Source organism: Balaenoptera borealis (genome assembly GCF_965194805.1).
Source record: "Balaenoptera borealis genome assembly, chromosome: 19".
Taxonomy (NCBI): Eukaryota; Metazoa; Chordata; class Mammalia; order Artiodactyla; family Balaenopteridae; genus Balaenoptera; species Balaenoptera borealis.
Genome location: NC_138878.1, coordinates 63,509,953 through 63,529,992, shown reverse-complemented (window position 1 = coordinate 63,529,992; position 20,040 = coordinate 63,509,953). Strand labels below are relative to the sequence as shown.

At 49.6% G+C, this 20,040-nt stretch overlaps 2 protein-coding genes and 1 long non-coding RNA gene across 3 annotated transcripts; 2 read left to right on the top strand and 1 right to left on the bottom strand.

The window, feature by feature from the left end:
- Nucleotides 1-436: 436 nt before the first annotated feature.
- On the bottom strand, nt 437-19,512 carry LOC309616490. The gene is made up of 8 exons (XR_014237494.1): nt 19,408-19,512; nt 16,377-17,400; nt 15,969-16,240; nt 15,148-15,192; nt 10,807-10,974; nt 4,643-6,329; nt 3,964-4,056; nt 437-2,370 (listed from the first exon to the last, which is right to left on the bottom strand). It is a non-coding gene; the product is annotated as an uncharacterized lncRNA (long non-coding RNA).
- Nucleotides 7,787-10,779, top strand: LOC309616487 (piRNA-mediated silencing protein C19orf84). The gene is made up of 2 exons (XM_082367110.1): nt 7,787-8,041; nt 8,713-10,779. The coding sequence occupies exons 1-2, from the start codon at nt 8,007-8,009 to the stop codon at nt 9,224-9,226; spliced, it is 549 nt and encodes a 182-aa protein (XP_082223236.1). The 5' UTR covers nt 7,787-8,006; the 3' UTR covers nt 9,227-10,779.
- On the top strand, nt 10,819-16,457 carry LIM2 (lens intrinsic membrane protein 2; the record flags this gene model as incomplete). The annotated part of the gene is made up of 4 exons (XM_082367111.1): nt 10,819-11,128; nt 14,696-14,845; nt 15,981-16,115; nt 16,354-16,457. The coding sequence occupies 4 exons, from the start codon at nt 10,819-10,821 to the stop codon at nt 16,413-16,415; spliced, it is 657 nt and encodes a 218-aa protein (XP_082223237.1). The 3' UTR covers nt 16,416-16,457.
- Nucleotides 19,513-20,040: the final 528 nt, after the last annotated feature.

The window sequence follows — 20,040 nt, the reverse complement described above, 5'->3', positions numbered from 1 at the left end:
GGGAGGAAATTAATATTTTTGAACACCTGCTATGTATCACATTGTGAGCCAACTGTACTGTAAGATTTAAGAGTATCTCCATTGGGAAGATATCTGAGACTCAGAGAGGTGAATTAACTTATCTAAAGACACACAGGAGAAATCGACAATATCAGGGGTCCCACCCATGGCTGACTCCAAAACCACTGCTCTCCCTGCTTTTTCACAATCCCTCCTGAAGTGGCGCTCTTGAGTGAAAAGGACCCAAAACTCAGGGCAGAACGTGAGGATGGTCAGTCATCTCAGATATAAAGAGAGGCTAGCTGGTCACCTCATCTCAGCAGGAAGGAGTGGTCAGGCTGTGTCCATGAAGCTGGCCTCTGTTGATCTTTTTTTTCCTTTCTAAGACCATGGTGGGGGAGTGGGGGTGGAGGGGATGTCTTTACTCCTTAGAAGGATAAATGCAATTAGATAAAGAGGGAAAGAAAAGAAAGAAAAAGATTTTGAGTTGGAATTTTCCAAGGGTTCCTTTATACAGATATTATCTCTATTATACAGTTGGGCAAACTGAGTCATGAGAAGGTTACAGACACATCCAAAGCCACAGGATTAGTAAGGTTTGATTCCAGAGCCCAGGCTTTTGGTCATGACCTTATATTGGCCTCTTGGTGGCTTGTTGAGCAGAGGGGACCTGATAAGGAGGGGTGGCAGGTGCAGTATATGGAAAGGACAAAGGACTTGCACTTGTGTCCAGATTCTACTACATACTAATCAGAATAAGTGTAGGCAAGTGACTTTCTCTCTCTGAGCCTCGATTTCCCCATGTATTAAAATGAAGGTAACACCCTTACTTGGAAGGCTTGTTATAATGATTGAATAAGAGAGTACAGATGAGGGGGGTGGGGCAGTATAGGGGTAGGGGATTAAGAGGTACAAACCCTTAGGTATAAAATAAGCTACAAGTACGTATGGTACAACACAGGGAATATAACCAACATTCTACAATAATATAAATGGAATATAACCTTAAAACTTGTGGATCACTCTATTGTACACCTGTAATTTATGTAATATTGTACATCAACTATACTTCAATAAAAACATGATTTTTAAGAAAAAGAGAGAACACAGATGAAGGCACTTTATAAACTGTAAACTGTTACCCAGACTTTAAGTACGATGATCTGAGTATCAAGTATGATGAGTTATGTATGGTGGGTGTCCTTCTTTGATTCGGAAGAATAGAGAAAGTTATCATCTTACATTTGTTTAATGGCAACTATAGTGTTTTAAATTTTCTCAGCTTGTGGAAGGTATTAACTGACTAGCCCAGTTGGCTGAGCCATGGAGCTCCAGTCTGCAGGTGGGATGCAAATAGCTTTGGAGAAGAAGGTAGCAAAAAAGAGAGCTGTGCTCACTGTGTCCTAAGCGCTCTCTGTTTTTCCTCCATAGTCACCCCCAGAGCCCGGATTTGGTAGTTACTGCATATGATGATATGGTAAGGAGGCCCACGCTGACATGTTTTGCCTCCGAAGTGTGCCAGTGCCTCTGTGTACTGAATAAAATAAAAAACTGAACTAGCTGCAAGCACTGAAGTTGGCCACCAGAAGCCAGTATACCCAGAGTAATTGAATTACAGACCCATGGAGTAGGATCAACCAATGCAACTGCCTCATTTTTTAAAATTTTTTTTTAAAAATTGAGGTATAGTTGATATACAATATTATATGTTTCAGGTGTAAACATAGTGATTCACAGATTTTAAAAGTTATACTCTTGTTTATAGTTATTATAAAATATTGGCTCTATTCGCTGTGTTGTAAAACATACCTTATAGCTTATTTATTTTATACATGGTAGTTTGTACAACTGCCTCATTTTATAGATGGGGCTTCGAGAGGGACAGGTTCACACAAAAAAATAGCAGAAGTGACATTCAAACTCAGACAGGTCCTAAAAGGGATGACCACTGCAGGTCCTGAATTCCTTTTAATAAACTTAGAGGGGGCAGAATGCTGGAGGGGCCTGTTTCCCTCCCTCTGCCCCCAAATCCTGCCGAGCGACCCTTCAAAATTTGTTTGACCTGGGAAATTGCAAGATTATGTTGCTAGGACAACAGGTTTGACCAGGGGTCAGTAACTTTTTTTTTTTAATTTATTTATTTTATTTATTTTTGGCTGCATTGGGTCTTCGTTGCTGTGCGTGGGCTTTCTCTAGTTGCGGCGAGCGGGGGCTACTCTTCTTTGCGGTGCACGGACTTCTCAATGCGGTGGCTTCGCTTGTTGCGGAGCACGGGCTCTAGGTGCACGGGCTTTAGTAGTTGTGGCGCATGGGCTTAGCTGCTCCGCGGCATGTGGGATCTTCCCGGACCAGGGCTCGAACCCACGTCCCCTGCATTGGCAGGCAGATTCTTAACCACTGTGCCACCAGGGAAGCCCGGGGGGTGGGGGTCAGTAACTTTGAAATACATGTGTTAAAGTCCTGACTTCTGCAATAACGACTTGGGACTTGGAGTGGGGGGTTGGGGGAGGAGAGTGGTGGTGTCCTGTCCTCTTGGGGAAAGGCAGGTGTGGATGGATAGACACAGCGACAATGACAACGGGCTTGGAGCCAGTAGACTCAGCTTGGCGATTCCGCATTGCCAGATGCTCTCTATAGCCAGTTAATTGGAGACTATGAATGCCAGGAGGTATAACTAAAAAATAGGTCTACGTTTCTGATTTCTGACTCGATCATGCTCTGTTAAAACTCTTTTTCTTATCTCCTAACAGTATCTCAGACCTTCTGTTACTGTCCAGTCAGCTCTGATTATTAAAACTCAGCCTGGTCTTAAATCTTCACCTCCAACTCCGTTTAAATCCCTTCGCCTCCCCTCTCCATCCAGTGGAGGTTTTAAGCGGGGACTGGACTCCGTGGAGAAGGGAGGGAGACCAGTTGTCCCTGACACAGCCCCCGTTTCCCAGAGTACTGGGGCCTAGAGGAGGGACACCATGTATGGGGACAAGTGACTCTTGACCTAAGTGGCCACAGCAGTGGCCTCTTGTTGGTGGAAGCTTCTTCTCTGGCTAATCCTGGATGGCGCTCTGAGTGGCAGGTGTCCAAACTCTGGCTCTGTTGTGGAGCAAAAATGTGAGGACTTGGGTGGATGGGTCTGAAGAGGTTTCCTGGACTCTTCTGCTGCTTTTTTTTTTTTTTGGATGGTAGTCACCTTTAAAAAAATTTTTTTTTAATTGAAGTATAGTTGGTTTACAATGTTATATTAGTTTCAGGTGTACAGCACAGTGATTCAGTTATATACATATATGGAAAAGACTATGAAAAAATATATATATATGTATAACTGAGTCACTTGCTGTACAGCAGAAATTAAACACAGTAAGTCAACTATACTTTAATAAAATTTTTTTTAAAAAGGCTTTCTAAAGACAATAAGAGAACTTGGAGTAGCTAACATTTTATGTGGAATGTATAAGGTAAAGTTCACCTAGTACTTCAAGTAAGCATGATTATAAATTATATACAACAAAGTCCTCCAACATATAGTATGATTCTGATGTGAAATTTTGAGTGCATTTTCAATAAAGAACTGGTGAAAACCTTAAAAAAAAAAGGTTATGACGAAGAGGCAGCACAAGAGAATCTGGAGGGATGATAAAAATACGCTGGATCTTGTTTGTGGTGATGGTTACATGGCTCTATACATTTGTCAAAACTCGGAACTGCACGCCAAAAAGAGTGAATTTTACTGTATTATAAGATAAATAATACAAATGCAAAACAAACAGAGCACTTTTTAAATTATGAGAATTTAAATGAGTTAATGCAAGTGAAAGTGTCTAAGTGATCTCCCTTTCTGGGGCCCTTCGACCTCCAGACTCCCACAGCCACTTGAGCAGACACTTCTAGCAAATCCCAGCTTCCAAGCAGTCTAAAAAGCATTCATGACAGCCACATAAACCTAGGGGCACTCATTCCAGCACAAACCTCAGCCCACGAATCTCTCACGCCAGTAACTTCTTGCCAAGGATCCCGGCCATTTTCTGGGGTAGTGGAAAACCCCCAAGACTGGAAGGGCCCCTAAGTTGGAGAAGTTGAACGAGTGGGGTAAGGCTCAAGGGAGAGAGCAGGGCCCCCAGGGATCTCCTGCAGGGGGACGGAAGGCGGGGGTGGGGGTGGGGGTGGGATGGGGACTTAAGGGAATCCGTGAGCCCTGTGGGCTGGGAAGGCCCTGAAGATCGAATCTTGGGACTTTGACAGTCCGAGCCCTGTAGGGGGCAGTGAAAGGAAGAGACTGGTCCTAAGACTGGTAAGGGGCAATGAGGCTCCCTAGTGGGCCAAGAAGATCCCTGTATGGGACTCCCCTCAGCCTGAGGACCCCTCTCCCCTCCAAGCTTCGCTCAGCATCGCTAGGCCTAGACTGGGTCTCCCCGGACGCGGACGCTGCCACCGTGCCGGAGATCAGACAAGGGACTCTGCTAAAGGCCGGGGCAAAATAGTCAGTTAACAGCCCGGAGAAGGCGCGGAAAAGGAACAGCCAATCAGAGGGCGAGAGAGAGAGAGACTCGCGCTCAGAAACGTAGCCAATCAAAAAGCGAGGGTGCTAGCCCTCCCCCCCCGGATTTGACGGACGGAGGGAGGAGACGCGGAAGCAACGTGGGCTTACCCGCCAATCAGAGCTGAGGATTACGTCTCGCGCTGTTCAACGTAACAAGGAGTGGGCGGAGCTCAAACCTATTGCTGCAGGCGTTCCCCAACAAATCGGAACCTTCGTTCCCTCCCGACGCAGGAATTGATTGGTCACTTTTCAGAACTTGCCTGTCAATTTTGAAAGCTGGGTAAAGGGCATTTCCTTAGAAGCGCAAGAACACGCCTCCGCTCTCCCAGCTCGGGGAGGAGGGCCTTTAAGGGCCAGGTACATGGTAAGTGGCGAGGTCGGACCCTGACCGCAGAAACAGGAGCGACAGTAACAGAACAAAACCAGAAGCAGTGCCGTTACGCTGGAATTGAGTTTTATGTCGCAAAAATCCAGAGACTTAGCTTACTTTAGGTCAAGAGCTAGTAAGAAGCGGAACGAGGATTCGAACCCTTATTTCGGAGCCCTGTTCGACATAAGCTTCCTAACCGGATGGATGAGACCTGCATGCTAATCATAGGCGCCAGGAAAGGAAAGCCAGCCTTCTTGGTAAAAATCTTTAGATTCCAGCCACCTAGCCTTTGCTCGCGCCGTTTCTTCTACATCAAATACCCATTCACCCTAGACCTAGCCCAAAGGCCACCTCCTCTAAAACAAAACAAAACAAACCCCAAAAAACCCAAAAACCTCTCCGACCTTCTCCCCCACGCCTTGCAAGCTAGCAACAATGTTTTCCTGGCCCCCGACCTCCCCCTCCACCTCCTTGCCTCCAGGCAACGTTTAATCCGCTTCCGGCTCTCACTGTCCTGTTCCTCCCTGTGTCCCGGCTCCCATCACCCCAGAATGTTACTGTCCATCTCGGTGTCTGTCCCCCACCTCTCAAGACTGAGAGCCCTTCGAGAGCAGGTAGCGGTTCTGCGTCATCTCGGCGTCACCAGCATCATCCAGCACAGAACTCGAAAGCTAGTCTCGGATTTCTCATCCTCAAAGTGGGATGTTGTGAAGTTCTTGTAAGAAAATTCATATTCAAAGGCGCCGCTCAGGTTGAGAACTTTGCATCATCCTTGATTCCCCATCACTCACGTCCAGCAGCCCCGCAGCAAATCCTGATGGTTCTCCCTCCAAAATACATCTTAAATCTATTCACATCTTCCCATCCCCACTACCCCCACCCTCCTTGGAGCCGTCACCACCCATGCCTGGAGGATGGCAGCTTTCTCCCTAGGCTTCCTGCTTCCACTCTTGCGTTCCACCACAACCCACTCTCCAAGCTGCAGGCACAGTGCTCTTCTTAAAACATAAATTATGTCACACTTCTGCTTACAAATGTTCAAAGTCATCTCAATGTTCCAGAATTAAAAAAAAAAAATTCCAAAGTCAGCCTAGAAGGTACTATACAGTCTGCCTCCTACTTGTGTCTCCATTAATCACAGACTCTGGAGCCAGGGTTCAAATCCCAGTCGTGCTACTGACTAGCTCTGTGACCTTGAGTAACTTACTTAGCCTCTCTGAGGCACAGTTTGAACCTCTGTGAAATGAGGACTAAATAAATTGGAATTATTCATTAAAATAGACCTCTAGTTTGTTAAAAAGAAGAAACTGACCAGTAGTCCTCAAAGCTGTCAAAGTTGTGAAAAACAAGGAAAGACTGAGAAACTGCTGCAGAACAGAGGCGACTGAGGGGATGTGATGACTCAGTGGGATCCTGCCTTGGATTCTGGAACAGAAAAAAGAGGACATTCGTGTAAAAACTGGCAAAATCCAAATCAAGTCTGGAGTTTAGTGAGAAGTCTTAAGAGTCATGTTGGTTTCTTAGTTGTGACAAATGTTCCACGATAATGTAAGAAGATAGCAAGAGGGGAATCGGGGTGAGTTACAAAGTTATCTTTGTAACTTTTCTGTAAATATGAAGGTATTCCAAAATTTTAAATATATATATATTTTAAAAATAGACCTGTCCCTCTCCTCCTAGCTTATTGCTTCCCAGTCCCTCAAACACTATGTTTGCTTCACCCTGAGGGACCTTTGCACCTGCTTGTCCCTCCACTGGGAATAATCAACTCCCAGGTCAGCTGGCTGTGTCCCACAGTATCCTTCTCTAACCATCTTATCTAAAATAAGCCCATGGGGGACTTCCCTGGAAATCCAGTGGTTAAGACTCTGAGCTTCCACTGCAGGGGAACGCAGGTTCCATCCCTGGTCGGGGAACTAAGATCCCACATGCCCGGTGGCATGGCCAAAAAATAAAAAATAAAATAAAATAACCCTCTGCCCCCTGTGCATCTATATCACTTGTCCTGTCTTTACACCTTCACAGCCCTCCTGCATATAGGAAATGTACTGTGTATTGTGTGTTTCTCTCCCAACATGTAAAGTTTCATTAGCGTGCATGTATTTTGTCCCGGGCTAAATCCCCGGCGCCCAACCTGGGGCGTAGCATATAGCAGGCACTGAATAATATTTTTTAAATAAATAGATATGAGAATGACTATTGCTTCTCAATAAAATACTACCACGACCACCAGCAATAACAATAAGAAACTCTCATTGGTTGAGACTAATTGTAGTCCAGATCATGTGTTGACTACTTTATACACGTGATACATCCTTTAAACCTCACGAGATCCGAGAAGGTAATATTAGTCCCGTTTCTCAAAAGCACAGAGACTAGAAGGGCTTAAGCTCACAAAGTTAAGTGAGAGACGGAGCTGAGAGTGAAATCCAGCCTCTACGATTGCCAATCCATCTACTAACCCCTCTGCCCCCGGGAGAACCCAATGTCCAGACTTCCCTAAATGTCCCTTTAGTCCTAAAGAACACCATCGGGTCCCCTGAGGACACGGCCCAGGAATACAGGTGGAGAGAGAGCAGGGGGCTAGGGACTCCTGGGTCTGAGGGAGGAGGGTTTGGGGGCGGGGACTCCTGGGTCTGGGGGGGGGGAGGGGCCGGGGGCCTGGACCCCTGGGTCTGAGGGAGGAGGGGCCGGAGGCCTGGACCCCTGGGTCTGAGGGGGGAGGGGCCGGGGGCCTGCACTCCTGGGTCTGAGGGGGGAGGGGCTGGGGGCCTGGACCCCTGGGTCTGAGGGAGGAGGGTTTGGGGGCGGGGACTCCTGGGTCTGAGGGCGGAGGGCCCGGGGGCCTGCACTCCTGAGGCTCGGACGCCCGGCTCCTGGGTCTCCGGCAGGCGGGGTCTGCGACGTGAGATACATGGGGTTGACGAACTGGAACCCCGCGAACTCAGCCGTACACGCTTTCCTGCGGCTCTGCACGCCCCGCAAACCACGCCCTCTTTCTGACAAAGTCCCACCCATCTTCTTCCAGACGCCTCCCCGTCACTGGGCCCTGGAGAAATCGACGCGAAGGTGCTCGAAAAGACTTGAAAGACCCCGGTGAAGATGGAACAGCAAAAGGAAGGGACTGGGCCAGAGGGGTGAGAGACGCAAGACTTCTCGCGGGGGGCACGAAGACCCAGAAAGAGGGAGGACAGAGAAAATAAGAGAGTTGAACAGACCCAGAGAGTATCAGGAAAAAAAAAAAAAAAAGTCTTGGGTATCATCACACAGAAACAGAATCTTCGACGATCTTGGTGACAGAGAGAGTTGAGCGAGATGCTTAGAAATAGGGAGAGAGCTAGAAATATATTTGTGGAACAGAGAAATTTCGAGAAGGAACCAGGAGAATTGAAGATGCCAGACACAGCCGTAGGGCTGGAGAAATAATAATTGTCCACATTTATTGAACACTTCCCAGACCCAGCCCTTTAATAGGCACCTTTGATACCACCAGAAGCTATCTCTTGGTATGAAAAAGTAAGGTTAGGAATGGGAAAATGATTTACCCAAACACACCGCGAGGGAGGCAGACTGGAATGGGAACCGCGTTCTGTGGGATGCTAAAGCTCTGGCAGAGCTGTCTGTCTGTCTGTCTGTAAAGAAAACGGGAAGAAACAGAGAGAGAAAGGGGCCCGGAAGTCAGAGGCCAGCTCCGTCCTGAGGATGGGGAGAAATGGACTTCTGGGAGAAGCCGGGAAGCAGAAAGGCTGCAGTAGGGAAGGCATATGCAGATGGGGAGACCCGCTGACCTGTCCTTTTGTCATTCTAGGAACAACCTGCCGTCCCTGGGGACTGAGTCGTGGCCGCCTGCACCTTTCCCAGCCCTGTTCCCTTCTCTCCTGGGCACCCCAGATCCAGCCCACCTGGGGCTCCCCGAGACCCTGGCCTCTGTCACTGTGCCCGTCCGTCTGGATGCCCTCTCCTACCTCCTGCACAGCGCCCTGATGGGAGCCTACACGCTTCAGCAGTCCTTGCCCTCCTGCCCCTGCGCCCCCAATGCGTGCTGCGCCCAGCCGGGCACCGCCAAGAGGCCGCCCAGGGGACGCGGGGGCTGGGATGTCCGACGCAGGCCAGGCCGGGGTCAGGGCCAGCGGCAGTGGGGACTTGGGAGGGCTGAGCAGGCAGAGAGGGGCTGGGTGGGGAGCCCTGGGGCTGGCCCCAGGACCCCCCCGGTGACGCTGCCATCACCAACACCACCCGCCCAGGATGGGAAGAAGGACACCCAGGGTCCGGAGCCGCCCCTGGAGACGCCGCCTGCTGAGGACTGGGAGGCCGAGTACTAGGGCCTCGAGGACCCTGCACCCTGGACTCCGGAGGGCGCCCTGGAGGGTCACCAGGAGGGTGTTCCTGGAGCCCAGGGTGGCCTCAGCCCTGCCAGAGACACCCAAGAAACATCCTGCTCCCATCCCTTTTCCTCCCAAACCACAGCCTCAGCAGGGGGTCCTGCGAGTCGCCTGGTGAAACCCAGACCTGACATAGGATCCCAAGCCAGGGAGGCAGCTCCGAACCTCAAGCCCAAACCCAAGCCTCTTCCCATTCCTGACACTGTGCCCAACTACAGCGACAACGCTCACCTCACTCTCGATGCCCAGGGCTCCTCCAGCCATGCCCAGGCCCAGCCCTGACCCCAAAGCCATTCCCACCTGCCTCTGCCAGCCCCATCCCCTGGCCACACTGAGGCCCACATCCCCCAGCCGTTCACCCCCATTCCATTCTCCGTCTCTGCCCTGACCCATCCTCATTCCCAGCTCCCTCATCCCCATCCCCATCTGCCTAAAGGCCAGCCAACCCTCATCCTTGATTTCTCCTGCCTCCAGCCCATCTTCAACCCCGGCCAGCCCCGCCTCGTCTCCAACCTCCTTTCTGTCCCAGCCCCAAAGGTGACATGCCCTGTGACCCCACTTGCGAAGAACCCCATCGGCCCAACATATCCAGAGCCCTGCAGCCCCACCCCATTTCCTGCCTGTGGGGGAGGGGGGCCGGGTTGAACAATAAATGGCTGAGTGTCCCTATGTCTTGTGTCTGTGTGTGCTTACACAGCTTGGGCTAACCCCGAGGGTGCCGTGGAACGAGGCCTGTGAAAGGGTGCTAGCGTGGCTGGGAGGGTCACAGAGAGAGGCCGGTGGGACCAGGGGCTGCAGGGAGGGAGGGCCTGGATTCCTGCTTCAGCGAATTCCATCTGGGGCGTCTGCCACCACTGCACTTCTGCCTGCTGGAAGCTGCTGGGCCATGGGGCCATTGTATGGGGAGGCTTAAGGGATTTGGGAGACCCTGGGAGCAGAGAGGCCAGCGACCTGACTGGGCTCAGTCTGCACAGAGGGGCCGAGGCAGACGGAGGGTTCAGGGCAGGCTCTGCCCCTCAGGTAGGGACCAGGCGTGGGAGCCATGGGCCCCTCCTCCCCCTAAACCTAGGCGGCCAGGCCTCCCTTCTCTCGCAGGGACTTGGTGGGGTCCTAGCCCTAGCCCCTTCCTCACCTCGAACCTGGGAGTCCAGGCCCCCAGCCCCCTCCATCCCCCAAAGACTTGGTGTCCCAGTGGCCAGCCCCTTCCTGGCTTAGGACCTGGAAGTCTAGGCCCCCAGCCCCTTTCTCCCCCCGGGATCCAAGGGTCTAGGTTCTCAGCCTCTCCTACCCCAGACTCAGGAGTCCAGATCCCTCCCTCTGCCCCCCAGACCCAGGGATCCGGGTGCCCAGTTCCTTCCTCTCCCTGGGACCTAATGTCCCAGCCCCCCAGCTCCCTCCTCACCTAGGATCTGGAAGTCTAGGGCCCCAGCTTCTCCTCCCTCAGACTAGGAATCTACACCCCCAGCCCCTCCTCCCCCAGGACATGGGAATCCAGCTCCTGACCCCATCTCTCCCCTTACCCACAGATCACCATGTACAGCTTCATGGGCGGTGGCCTCTTCTGCGCCTGGGTGGGGACCATCCTCCTGGTGGTGGCCACGGCGACAGACCACTGGATGCAGTACCGGCTGTCGGGGGCCTTCGCCCACCAGGGCCTGTGGCGATATTGCCTGGGCAGCAAGTGCTACCTGCAGACGGAGAGCATTGGTGAGGATCCGGGGCGGGGTCTGGGTTGTGCCTGGGATCAGAGCCTCCCGCAGGGCAGAACCTTACGGTGGAAAGGCCACCTGTTTTGCAGATGGAGAACCTTGTGGCTCAGAGAGGGAAAGCGTCCAGCCCAAGGTCGTTCAGCATGGAAGGGGCAGAACTGGGATTTCAGTAGTTTTTTCTAGTACAATTACAGGATGTACTGATTGAGAGGTTAAGTAGAGAGGTGACATTTCCTGGCATGAAATAGAGGTCAGGTAGAGCAGTTGGGGCTGGGGTTATCAGAAGAGCATTTTCTAAATATCTACTAGGTGTCGAGAACTATGTTAGGTACCAGGAGGATACAGAAGCAATACGGACCCTAAATTTGCTAATACTGGATGAGATACTTTTTAATACTTGCTGTGAGCCAAGCCATGTAATACATATGTGTATATGTATATATGTGTGTGTATGTATATGTGTATATAGATATATACGTGTATATATTACATTATATATTGTAAAAATGGGGATAAAAATAGTACTTACAGTATAGGGTTCCTGCAATCTATATTATAGAATACATATTATTATAATATACTATGTACCTCTATGTGCCTCTTTCCATATACATATATATTTGTATATATGTACAGTCTTCCCTCAGTCCTCAGTAGCCACAGAGAATTGGTTCGAGGACCTGCCGTGGATACCAAAGCCCCTGGATGCTCAAGTCATGTAGTCGACCCTCCATATCCGCGGTTCCGTATCCGTGGTTCTGCATCTGGGGATTAAACCAACCGCGGATAGTGTAGTACTGTATGTATTTATTGAAAAAAATTCTCGTGTAAGTGAACCTGCACAGTTCAAACCTGTGCTGTTCAAGGGTCAGATGTATATACATGCATATACATGGAAAGAGAGATGCATAGAGATGTATAGTATATTACATAATATATATTATACAATATACATTATATAATATATTAATAATATATAGTGTATCACATGTTCTATATTATCTGTATCCAACAATAGTGTAGTAATAATAATAATAACAATAACTGGCATGTATTGTTACTGTGTCCTACGTGCTATTCTAAGCGCTTTGCCTGGATTAACTCCCTTCGGTGTCCCAACAACACTAAGAGGGCTGTTCCGTTGTGTCTATGAATTAAGACATGATACTTGACCTCAAAAAGTCAATTCTTTTGGTGGGGGGGGGTTGGGAGGAGGACCCAACCCTCACTGAGCCCTGTGATATGACAGGCTCGTGGCAGATTTCACCTACCCCATCTCACCAAACCTGTCCATTTGCTGGAGGGATAAATTGAGGCAGGGAGAAGTGGAAAGGTTTGCCCTGGGCTACCAGTTTCAGAGCCCCATCTGGCTGACTTCGTGCATCCTTTTCATTTCTGGCTGTCTCCTTTGTCACACTTCTACCTTTCCTCCTGCTTCAGACTGGGAATACCACCAGACACTCTGAGTTCCCTCTGCTGGGGATGGGAGAGAGGGAAGCTGGATGGAGGTCTTCAAGTTCATTTGATATCTTCATGACCACAAGACTGAGAGCCTCAGGGACATACCTCACCCCGATTGATTCTTGGGTATTTGTCCAAACAGCAGGTTTAATTTGTTCATCCATTGTATAGCTGATGTAATCCGATCACCAAAATTAGAGCAGGAGCCCTGAGCTTGCTTCCCAGAGGCCAAACCCAACCCAAGACATGTATGCATAGCAGTTTTTAAGTTTCCAAAGTCATTACCAGTATTTAAAAAATCTGGAGATTTTACATTAAAATCTGGACTTGCAGCTCTTTTTGAATAATCCAGTTTTGCCTGTCTTTTCCAGGCCCATGGTCAGCTGGGTATGAGCAGCAAATGCCCCCTTCAAATGGGGTACACCAGTCAGGGTCCCCTCAGGAGACGGAAACCACACTGTGATTTGAATAGGGAAGGTTTTATCTAAAGATGAAGCTGATAATTGATCGTTGGTACGTGGGACATACATGTTCCCCATGCAGCCTGACGTCTCCTGCCTTTATTCACAGCTGCAGCCAAGCCTCAGAGGCATTTGTGTTTTCCACTCCTACATTAGCCCAACCATGGGAAAGAAATAGGCTATAACATCCCCCAAAAGTCCTCCAGACTTTTAAATACCCAGAGGCACGTGTATTCGTTTTCTAAGGCTGCCGTAACAAAGTACCACAAACTGGGTGGCTTAACAGAAATCTATTGCCTCACAGATCCAGAGGCTAGAAGTCCAAAATCAAGGTCTCTGCAGGGTTGGTTCCTTCTGAGGGCTGTGAGGAAGAATCTGTTCCCTGCCTCTCTCTTAGCGTCTGGTGGTTGCCTGGCAACCTTTGGTATTCCTTGGCTTGTAAATGCACCAGCCCATCTCTGCCTTCATCTTTGCGTGATGTTCCCCTGGGTGTGTGTCTGTCTCCAAATTTCCCCATTTTATGAGGACACCAATCATATTGGATTAGAAATCCACTCTACTCTGGTATGACCTCATCTTAACTACTTACATCTGCAAAGACCCTATTTCCAAATAAGGTCATATTCCGAGGCAGTGGGAGGAGGCGGGGAGCAGTTAGAACTTCAACATATGAACTTGAAAGGGGAGGCACAACTGCAACCCAGCAACCCATAACAACATCCGTGGAGAAGTATCCAGGAATTGTTCTCCCCTAGACTTTCACAAGACAAAAGACTGCATTTTGCAAAGATCTAAGGCTTTTTCAGTGGCAGGATCCCCGTTCTGCCCGGGGTGATAATTGTCCTGGGTACTCCGAGAGACAGAATAACAAAGCAGTTAAGACTGAGGGCGTGGAGCTTGGCTCTCAACTTCAGTCCCTCTGCTAATTATGGGACCTTGGGCAAATCACTTCACCTCTCTGAGCCTCCATTCCTTCACTTGAAAAATGGGCATGAAAATATGACTTACAGCATAGGGCTCTTGGAAAGAATAAATAGGATCATACATGGGAAGGGAGCCTGGCACGTACTTGACAGTTGCCAAACGGAAGATGAGATCATGATGAGTGGTCCCAGGGCATCTCCATTCATTCCACATGTTTCTTGTACACCTATTACGTGCCAGGCACTAGGTGCTGGGGATGCAGCAGTGAGTGAGAAAGCCAGGCCCTTGTCCTCACAGAGCTGAGAACTCGGTGGAGAGAGATAGGCATCATAAACAAGTTAGAAATAAATAAATGGGACATTTCCAAATATGGGTAAGTGGTATGAAGGAAGGGAAAGGGAGCATGGGAGAGAGGATAGAGAGTGAGTAGCAGGAGGATATGAGAAATCGGCATTCATTCACTCATTCATTCATTGAACAAACACTTCTCCAGGCCCATGTGCAAATCAAACCTCTGCTGGGTGTGTCTGCGGTGTAGAATCAACCAGGTCCCCGTCCTCAGGGAGCAATCAGGCCGGAGAGGGAAACAGGCAAAGAGAGTCTCAACCCAGAGCAGGGAGTGAGGATGGTGCCTGAGGGGTGAAGGGATGCTTCCCAGAGGAGGGGATCTGGGAGCTGGGCTTTGGAGGATGAATAGGAGTCTGCCAGGTGAAGAGGAAGGCTTTTTCAGAGAGGTGAAGGAGGAGCTAGGTCAGGAATACTGAGAGGGGTGAGGCATTCCTGCCCTCAGAGGTAACAGCCTTCCCCACTGAGGGCAAGGAAGGCACAGGAGTGACCGTGAGGTGCTCCCACAGCATACTGGAATGCCACCCGGGCCTTCATGATCCTGTCCTCCCTGTGTGCCACCTCTGGCATCATCATCGGCATCATGGCGTTCGCTCAGCAGCCCACTTTCACCCGCTTCTCCCGGCCCTTCTCTGCAGGCATCGTGTTTTTCGCCTCCAGTGAGTGAATCACCCCCTACACCTACCCCTCTCCCAGCTCCCTCTCCAGCTCTGCCCCCAACACCACGTTCATTCCCCACTGCTCCTCACTCTCCGCTGCACCCGCACCCGAATCCCACCTCCACCTTCAACGACAACTTCAGGACTATTTCTAATGCCAGTCAGTTCTGACACCAGCTATGTGTACTGCCATTCAATTCTGGCACTAACCACCGGAGGTGGCATCAAACCCCACAGGTTTAAAGGCACTGTTCCCAACCAGACTGCCCCAACTTCAGCTGCAAGTGGGGTCCCCAGCTCACCTGTACTTTTGACCAATCGGCTACAGCTTCAGGGGTTCCCGGGACCTGCTCAGGTTCAGAAATGTGCTAGAATAACTCACAGAACTCAGGAAAGCATAATACTTACAGTTTTATTCTAAAGAGTACAACTCAAGACCAGCCAACTAAAGAGATGCATGGCGTGAAGCCGGAGAGGGGTCCTGAACATGGAGTTTCCATGCACGCTCCCTGCAGAATTAGGGCTCTTCAGCGCCCCCCCCCCGTCCCCGCCCCCCCCAGCTCATCCACGCACTCACCAAACAGGGAGCTCCAGTGAACGTCAGCATCCAGCATTTCTACTGGAGTTTCATTACAAGGGCATGAATCACTGGCCATGTAATTGAACTCAGTCTCCAGCTCCCCTTTCCTCCCCAGAGGCTGGACTGATTCCAAGCGGCTCAGAGCCCCAACCCTCTATTCCCACGGCTGGTCTTTCTGCTGTCCAGCTCCTGTCCCCGAGTCATCTCTGCTCATCAGCATAGACTCAGGTGTGATCCAAGAACAACAGAGACACTCCTGGTACTCAGAAAAGTCCAAGGATTTAGAGTTTCCCTCCCAGGAACCAGACACAAAGACCAGTCAGATTCTTTACGGCACAGCACAACCCCACAGCATTCCCACCCTAACCCCACTCCTCATTCATTTTTACTCCCACTTTCAACTCAACCCCCATCCTCACCCTTATCCCTACCTGCACCCATACCCCCTTCTCAATTTATTCATTCCCACCCGCATCTCCAAACCCGCTCCCATCCCCATTCCACACCCACCCCCCCCACCCCCCCCGCCTCCCGCCCACCGACCTCTCTCTCCAGCCTTTTTCGTCCTGCTGGCCTTGGCCATTTACACTGGAGTCACTGTCACCTTCCTCGGTCGCCGCTTCGGGGACTGGCGCTTTTCCTGGTCCTACATCCTGGGCTGGGTAGCCCTGCTCATGACCTTCTTTGCAGGTACTGGGTTTGGGGGTGGGAAGGCCAGTGTCTGTGGCACTGCGGGCAGCACTCAAGAGGGTGAGATGATGGGGGGGTCCCACACAGGCGCCCCCGGCACTGAACCAGAAGGCAGACCCCAAGCCCTGTGGACACCAGGGAGAAAGGGAATCCTGTGTCGGTGTCTCGGGCTGGGAGCAGGGGCTGGGAGGGCTGATGGGGGGCTGGGCGGGGTCAACCGGGATCTCTTCTCGCGCAGGAATTTTCTACATGTGTGCCTACCGGATGAATGAATGTCGGCGCCTGTCCACTCCCCGCTGAACCCAAACGTGTGCCCCGACTTCATCTGGACGTCAAAGTCAGGTCACTGAAGAGGAGGAGGAGGGTCTAGAGGCCTGAAATCCTGGTTCCTAGGGCCTGGTGGAGGCAGTTGAGGAGACCCAAGGCCCCAGCCACCAGGGGGGGTTGTTAGAGAAATGGAATATCCATTAGAGAGACTTTTTGGAGTCTAATAAAACTGACGGAAACTACTGACGTGTGGTCCCTGAGGGGTTCGGGTGGAGAGAAAGAGGGGTGAAGTGTGGTGAGGGGGGCAGGGGTGGTGGCATTAGAGTAGACCCGCCTGCTCAGTTCCTGTAGGGATGGGCACAGAGATAAATTACACAGTCCCCACCCTACTAGGTTCACCATTTTTTTTTTTTTTTTGGCTGCACCCCTCGGCGTGTGGGATCTTAGTTCTCCCGCTAGGGATCGAACCTGGGCCCCCTGCAGTGGAAGTGCGGAGTCCTAACCACTGGACCGTCAGGGAAGTCCCTGGGTTCAACTGCTAGGAAACCCATGTGTAGGTCCAATTCTGATGGGTGTGCTTTTTCCCCACACCACCAAGCGAGTAACTCAATTCTGACACGATCTCCCTAGAGAAAGTGTCAGATCACACAAGTTAAAGACACAGCCCTAGAAGACCGCCTTCCACTTCAGATGCCAATCACAAGCCCAGGTTGTCACTTGTGCGTCTGACCAACCAGCAATAGACTAGAGGTCCCAACAGCCCCCTCCTTGGGTTTCATTAATTTGCTAGAGCAGCTCCCAGAACTCAGCGAAACATTTTACTTACTAGATCACCAGTGTTTTATAGAAGGATATAACTCAAAACAGCCAGATGGAAGAGATACACAGGTCAAGGTAAGTGGGAAGAGGTGCGGAGCTTCCGTGCTTTCTCCAAGTAGGTCACTCTCCCCCAGAAAGCACGTGTTCACCAGCCCGGAAGCTCTCTGAATCCTCCTCTCCTTCTGGGTTTTTCTGGAGACTTCATTACATAGTTATGATTGATTAAATCATTGGCCTTTGGTGGTTGAACTCAATCTCCAACTTCTCTCCCCTCCCAGGAGGTCAAGGGGTGGGACTGCAAGTTCTGACCCTCTAATCATGTGGTTGGTTCCCCTCGCTCTCACAACTTAGGAAATTCCAAGAGTTTTAGGATCTCTATGCCAGAAGTGGGGACAAAGACCCAACAATATATATTTATTATAAAACATAATATCACAGTAGGATAATACGATAAATGAAAATATCTGTGGAACTTCCCTGGTGGTCCAGTGGTAAAGACTCCACACTCCCAATGCAGGGCGCATGGGTTCTATGCCTGGTCATGATAGGGACAGAATAAAGGGACAAAGTAGGTAATTAAATAGGGGATTAGTTAAATAGGGGATTTACTTACACTAGGGGATTGTAAGTAAAGAAAAAGTATGGGAGACCCCTGTAAGTTAATGATCACTTAAGAAAGCAGGTTTGCTTAACCACAAAACCAAGCAGGCTTGCTTAGCAACAAAACCATGCGACAGAAGCATGAGACATGCCCCAAACAATAAAACAATGGTGGCCTGAGACCCACATCCTGTCCAGTGAGCTCAGTAAGTTCATAACCCCTATGACATGCTCTCTGCACACATAAAAAACAATAATTTATGGAAAGGTGACATTTCAAAGTGAAAGACCCTCATTGTACTGAGACCTGAAATAATTTTTCCATAGTGCCATGACAGTCCTGGCTTGACCATGTAGGGACAAAAAAACTCCCCTGCCCAACTTGGAGGCGGAGCTGATGATGGAAGCATGACGACTACTCAAGAATGAGGAAGAAGGTGGTCTTCTCCCCCTCCCCACTTTTCCTTTGATTATAAAACGGTAGCCCACTAAGTTCTCGGGGAGGCACCCTCTCGCCCACCCGCTTGTAAGCCTCACAAGTGTCCTATTCTAATAATCTAATAAATCGCTTCTTATCTCACCACTTTGCCTCTCGCTGAATTCTTTCTGTGCTGAGACAACCAGAGCTCCTTGGAGCCCTCCAAAACGCCACTGAGAGAATTCAGCCTGGGAACTAAGATCCCACATGCTGCCCAGCACGGCCAAAAAAAAAAAAAAAAAACTGTGAAAAACAACCTCCTTGCCCACTCGCGCCATCTCCAGTTGGCTCTCCCAAACTCCTGTCCCTTCCCTGGATGGACCCTTCCAAGGAGAAGCACCAGAACTCTGATCTGCACCTCGTCCTGCACCTGCCTCTTCATCCATCATTCATGACCTAGATCTTCTCTTCATTCACTCATTCATTAGTTCATTCAACAAACTCATGCCAACCGCCATGAGATTTACTAAAGCTTATCATAAAATAATAAGACTGGGCTTCCCTGGTGGCACAGTGGTTGAGAATCTGCCTGCCAATGCAGGGGACACGGGTTCGAGCCCTGGTCTGGGAAGATCCCACATGCCGCGGAGCGCCTAGGCCCGTGAGCCACAGCTACTGAGCCTGCGCGTCTGGAGCCTGTGCTCCGCAACAAGAGAGGCCGCGACAGTGAGAGGCCCGCGCACCGTGATGAAGAGTGGCCCCCGCTTGCCGCAACTAGAGAAAGCCCTTGCACAGAAACGAAGACCCAACACAGGCAAAAATAAATGAATAAATAAATAAAAAATAAAAATAAAGGAATTCCTTTAAAAAAAAAAAAGACTATTTAGGGAGGCTTATTCCAATAATAAGAACATTTATTACAGCCTATGCTAGGAACTGTTATATTAATAGAGGCTTACTCCCTAGAAATATTTATTGGGACCTCCTCAAATAACAAAAATACTCTATTTATAGAGGCTTCCTCTAGTAATAATAGCAACTGAAGGCTTCTTCTCTAATTAGAATTTATTGAGGCCTATTTAAGTAGAAATATTTACTGAGACTTATTCCAGGAATCATATTTATAGGGGCTGACTCTAGCAATAATAATGATGTTATAACTTCAGACTCGTATCTCCAACTACTTACTCAACATTTCCACTTGAAAAGAAGCGGCATCTCAATTTCCGCATATCTGAAGTTGAGCTCCTGATCTCTCTTACACTCCGCATCTCCTCCTCCCGTGGTCTCCCCCAACTTAGTAAATGACAAGTCCATTTTCATCTAGCTGCTCAAGCCGAAAACATTGGGATCGCCCTCCATAGCTTTCCTTCTGTTACATCTCACATCTGATTCATCAGCAAATCGTGTTGGCTCTACCTTAAAAATATATTCGGAATTTGACCCCTTCTTGCTCAACCATGGTTACCCCCCGATCCAAGCCAACATCATGTCTCACCTGGCTTATTGCCACAGACTTCTAATCAGCTCAACCTCAACCCTTACCCACACTCCACCCAACCCCTGCCCCTGCAGTCCATTCTCTACACAGTATCTAAAGGATTTTTTTTTCATTTTTTCTTTTTTTAATTTAATTTTTATTTTATATTGGTCAGGGAACTAAGATCCCGCAAGCCATGTGGTGTGGCACACACACACACACAAAAGTAAATAAAATAAATAAATAAAAGGATGGGATTGAATTTGTTGTTGGGAATGAGAATGGGGTTGGGTTGGAGGGTAGGGACGGGGCTAAGGATGGGACTGGAGCTGCCTGCAGTT

What these genes read in the sequence shown, in the direction of transcription:
- LOC309616487 (XM_082367110.1), top strand. Translation starts at nt 8,007, where the DNA reads ATGGAACAGCAAAAGGAAGGGACTGGGCCAGAGGG. An exon ending in GAAGGGACTGGGCCAGAGGG is followed by an intron (nt 8,042 to 8,712) that starts GTGAGAGACGCA and finishes TTGTCATTCTAG; the next exon opens with GAACAACCTGCCGTCCCTGG.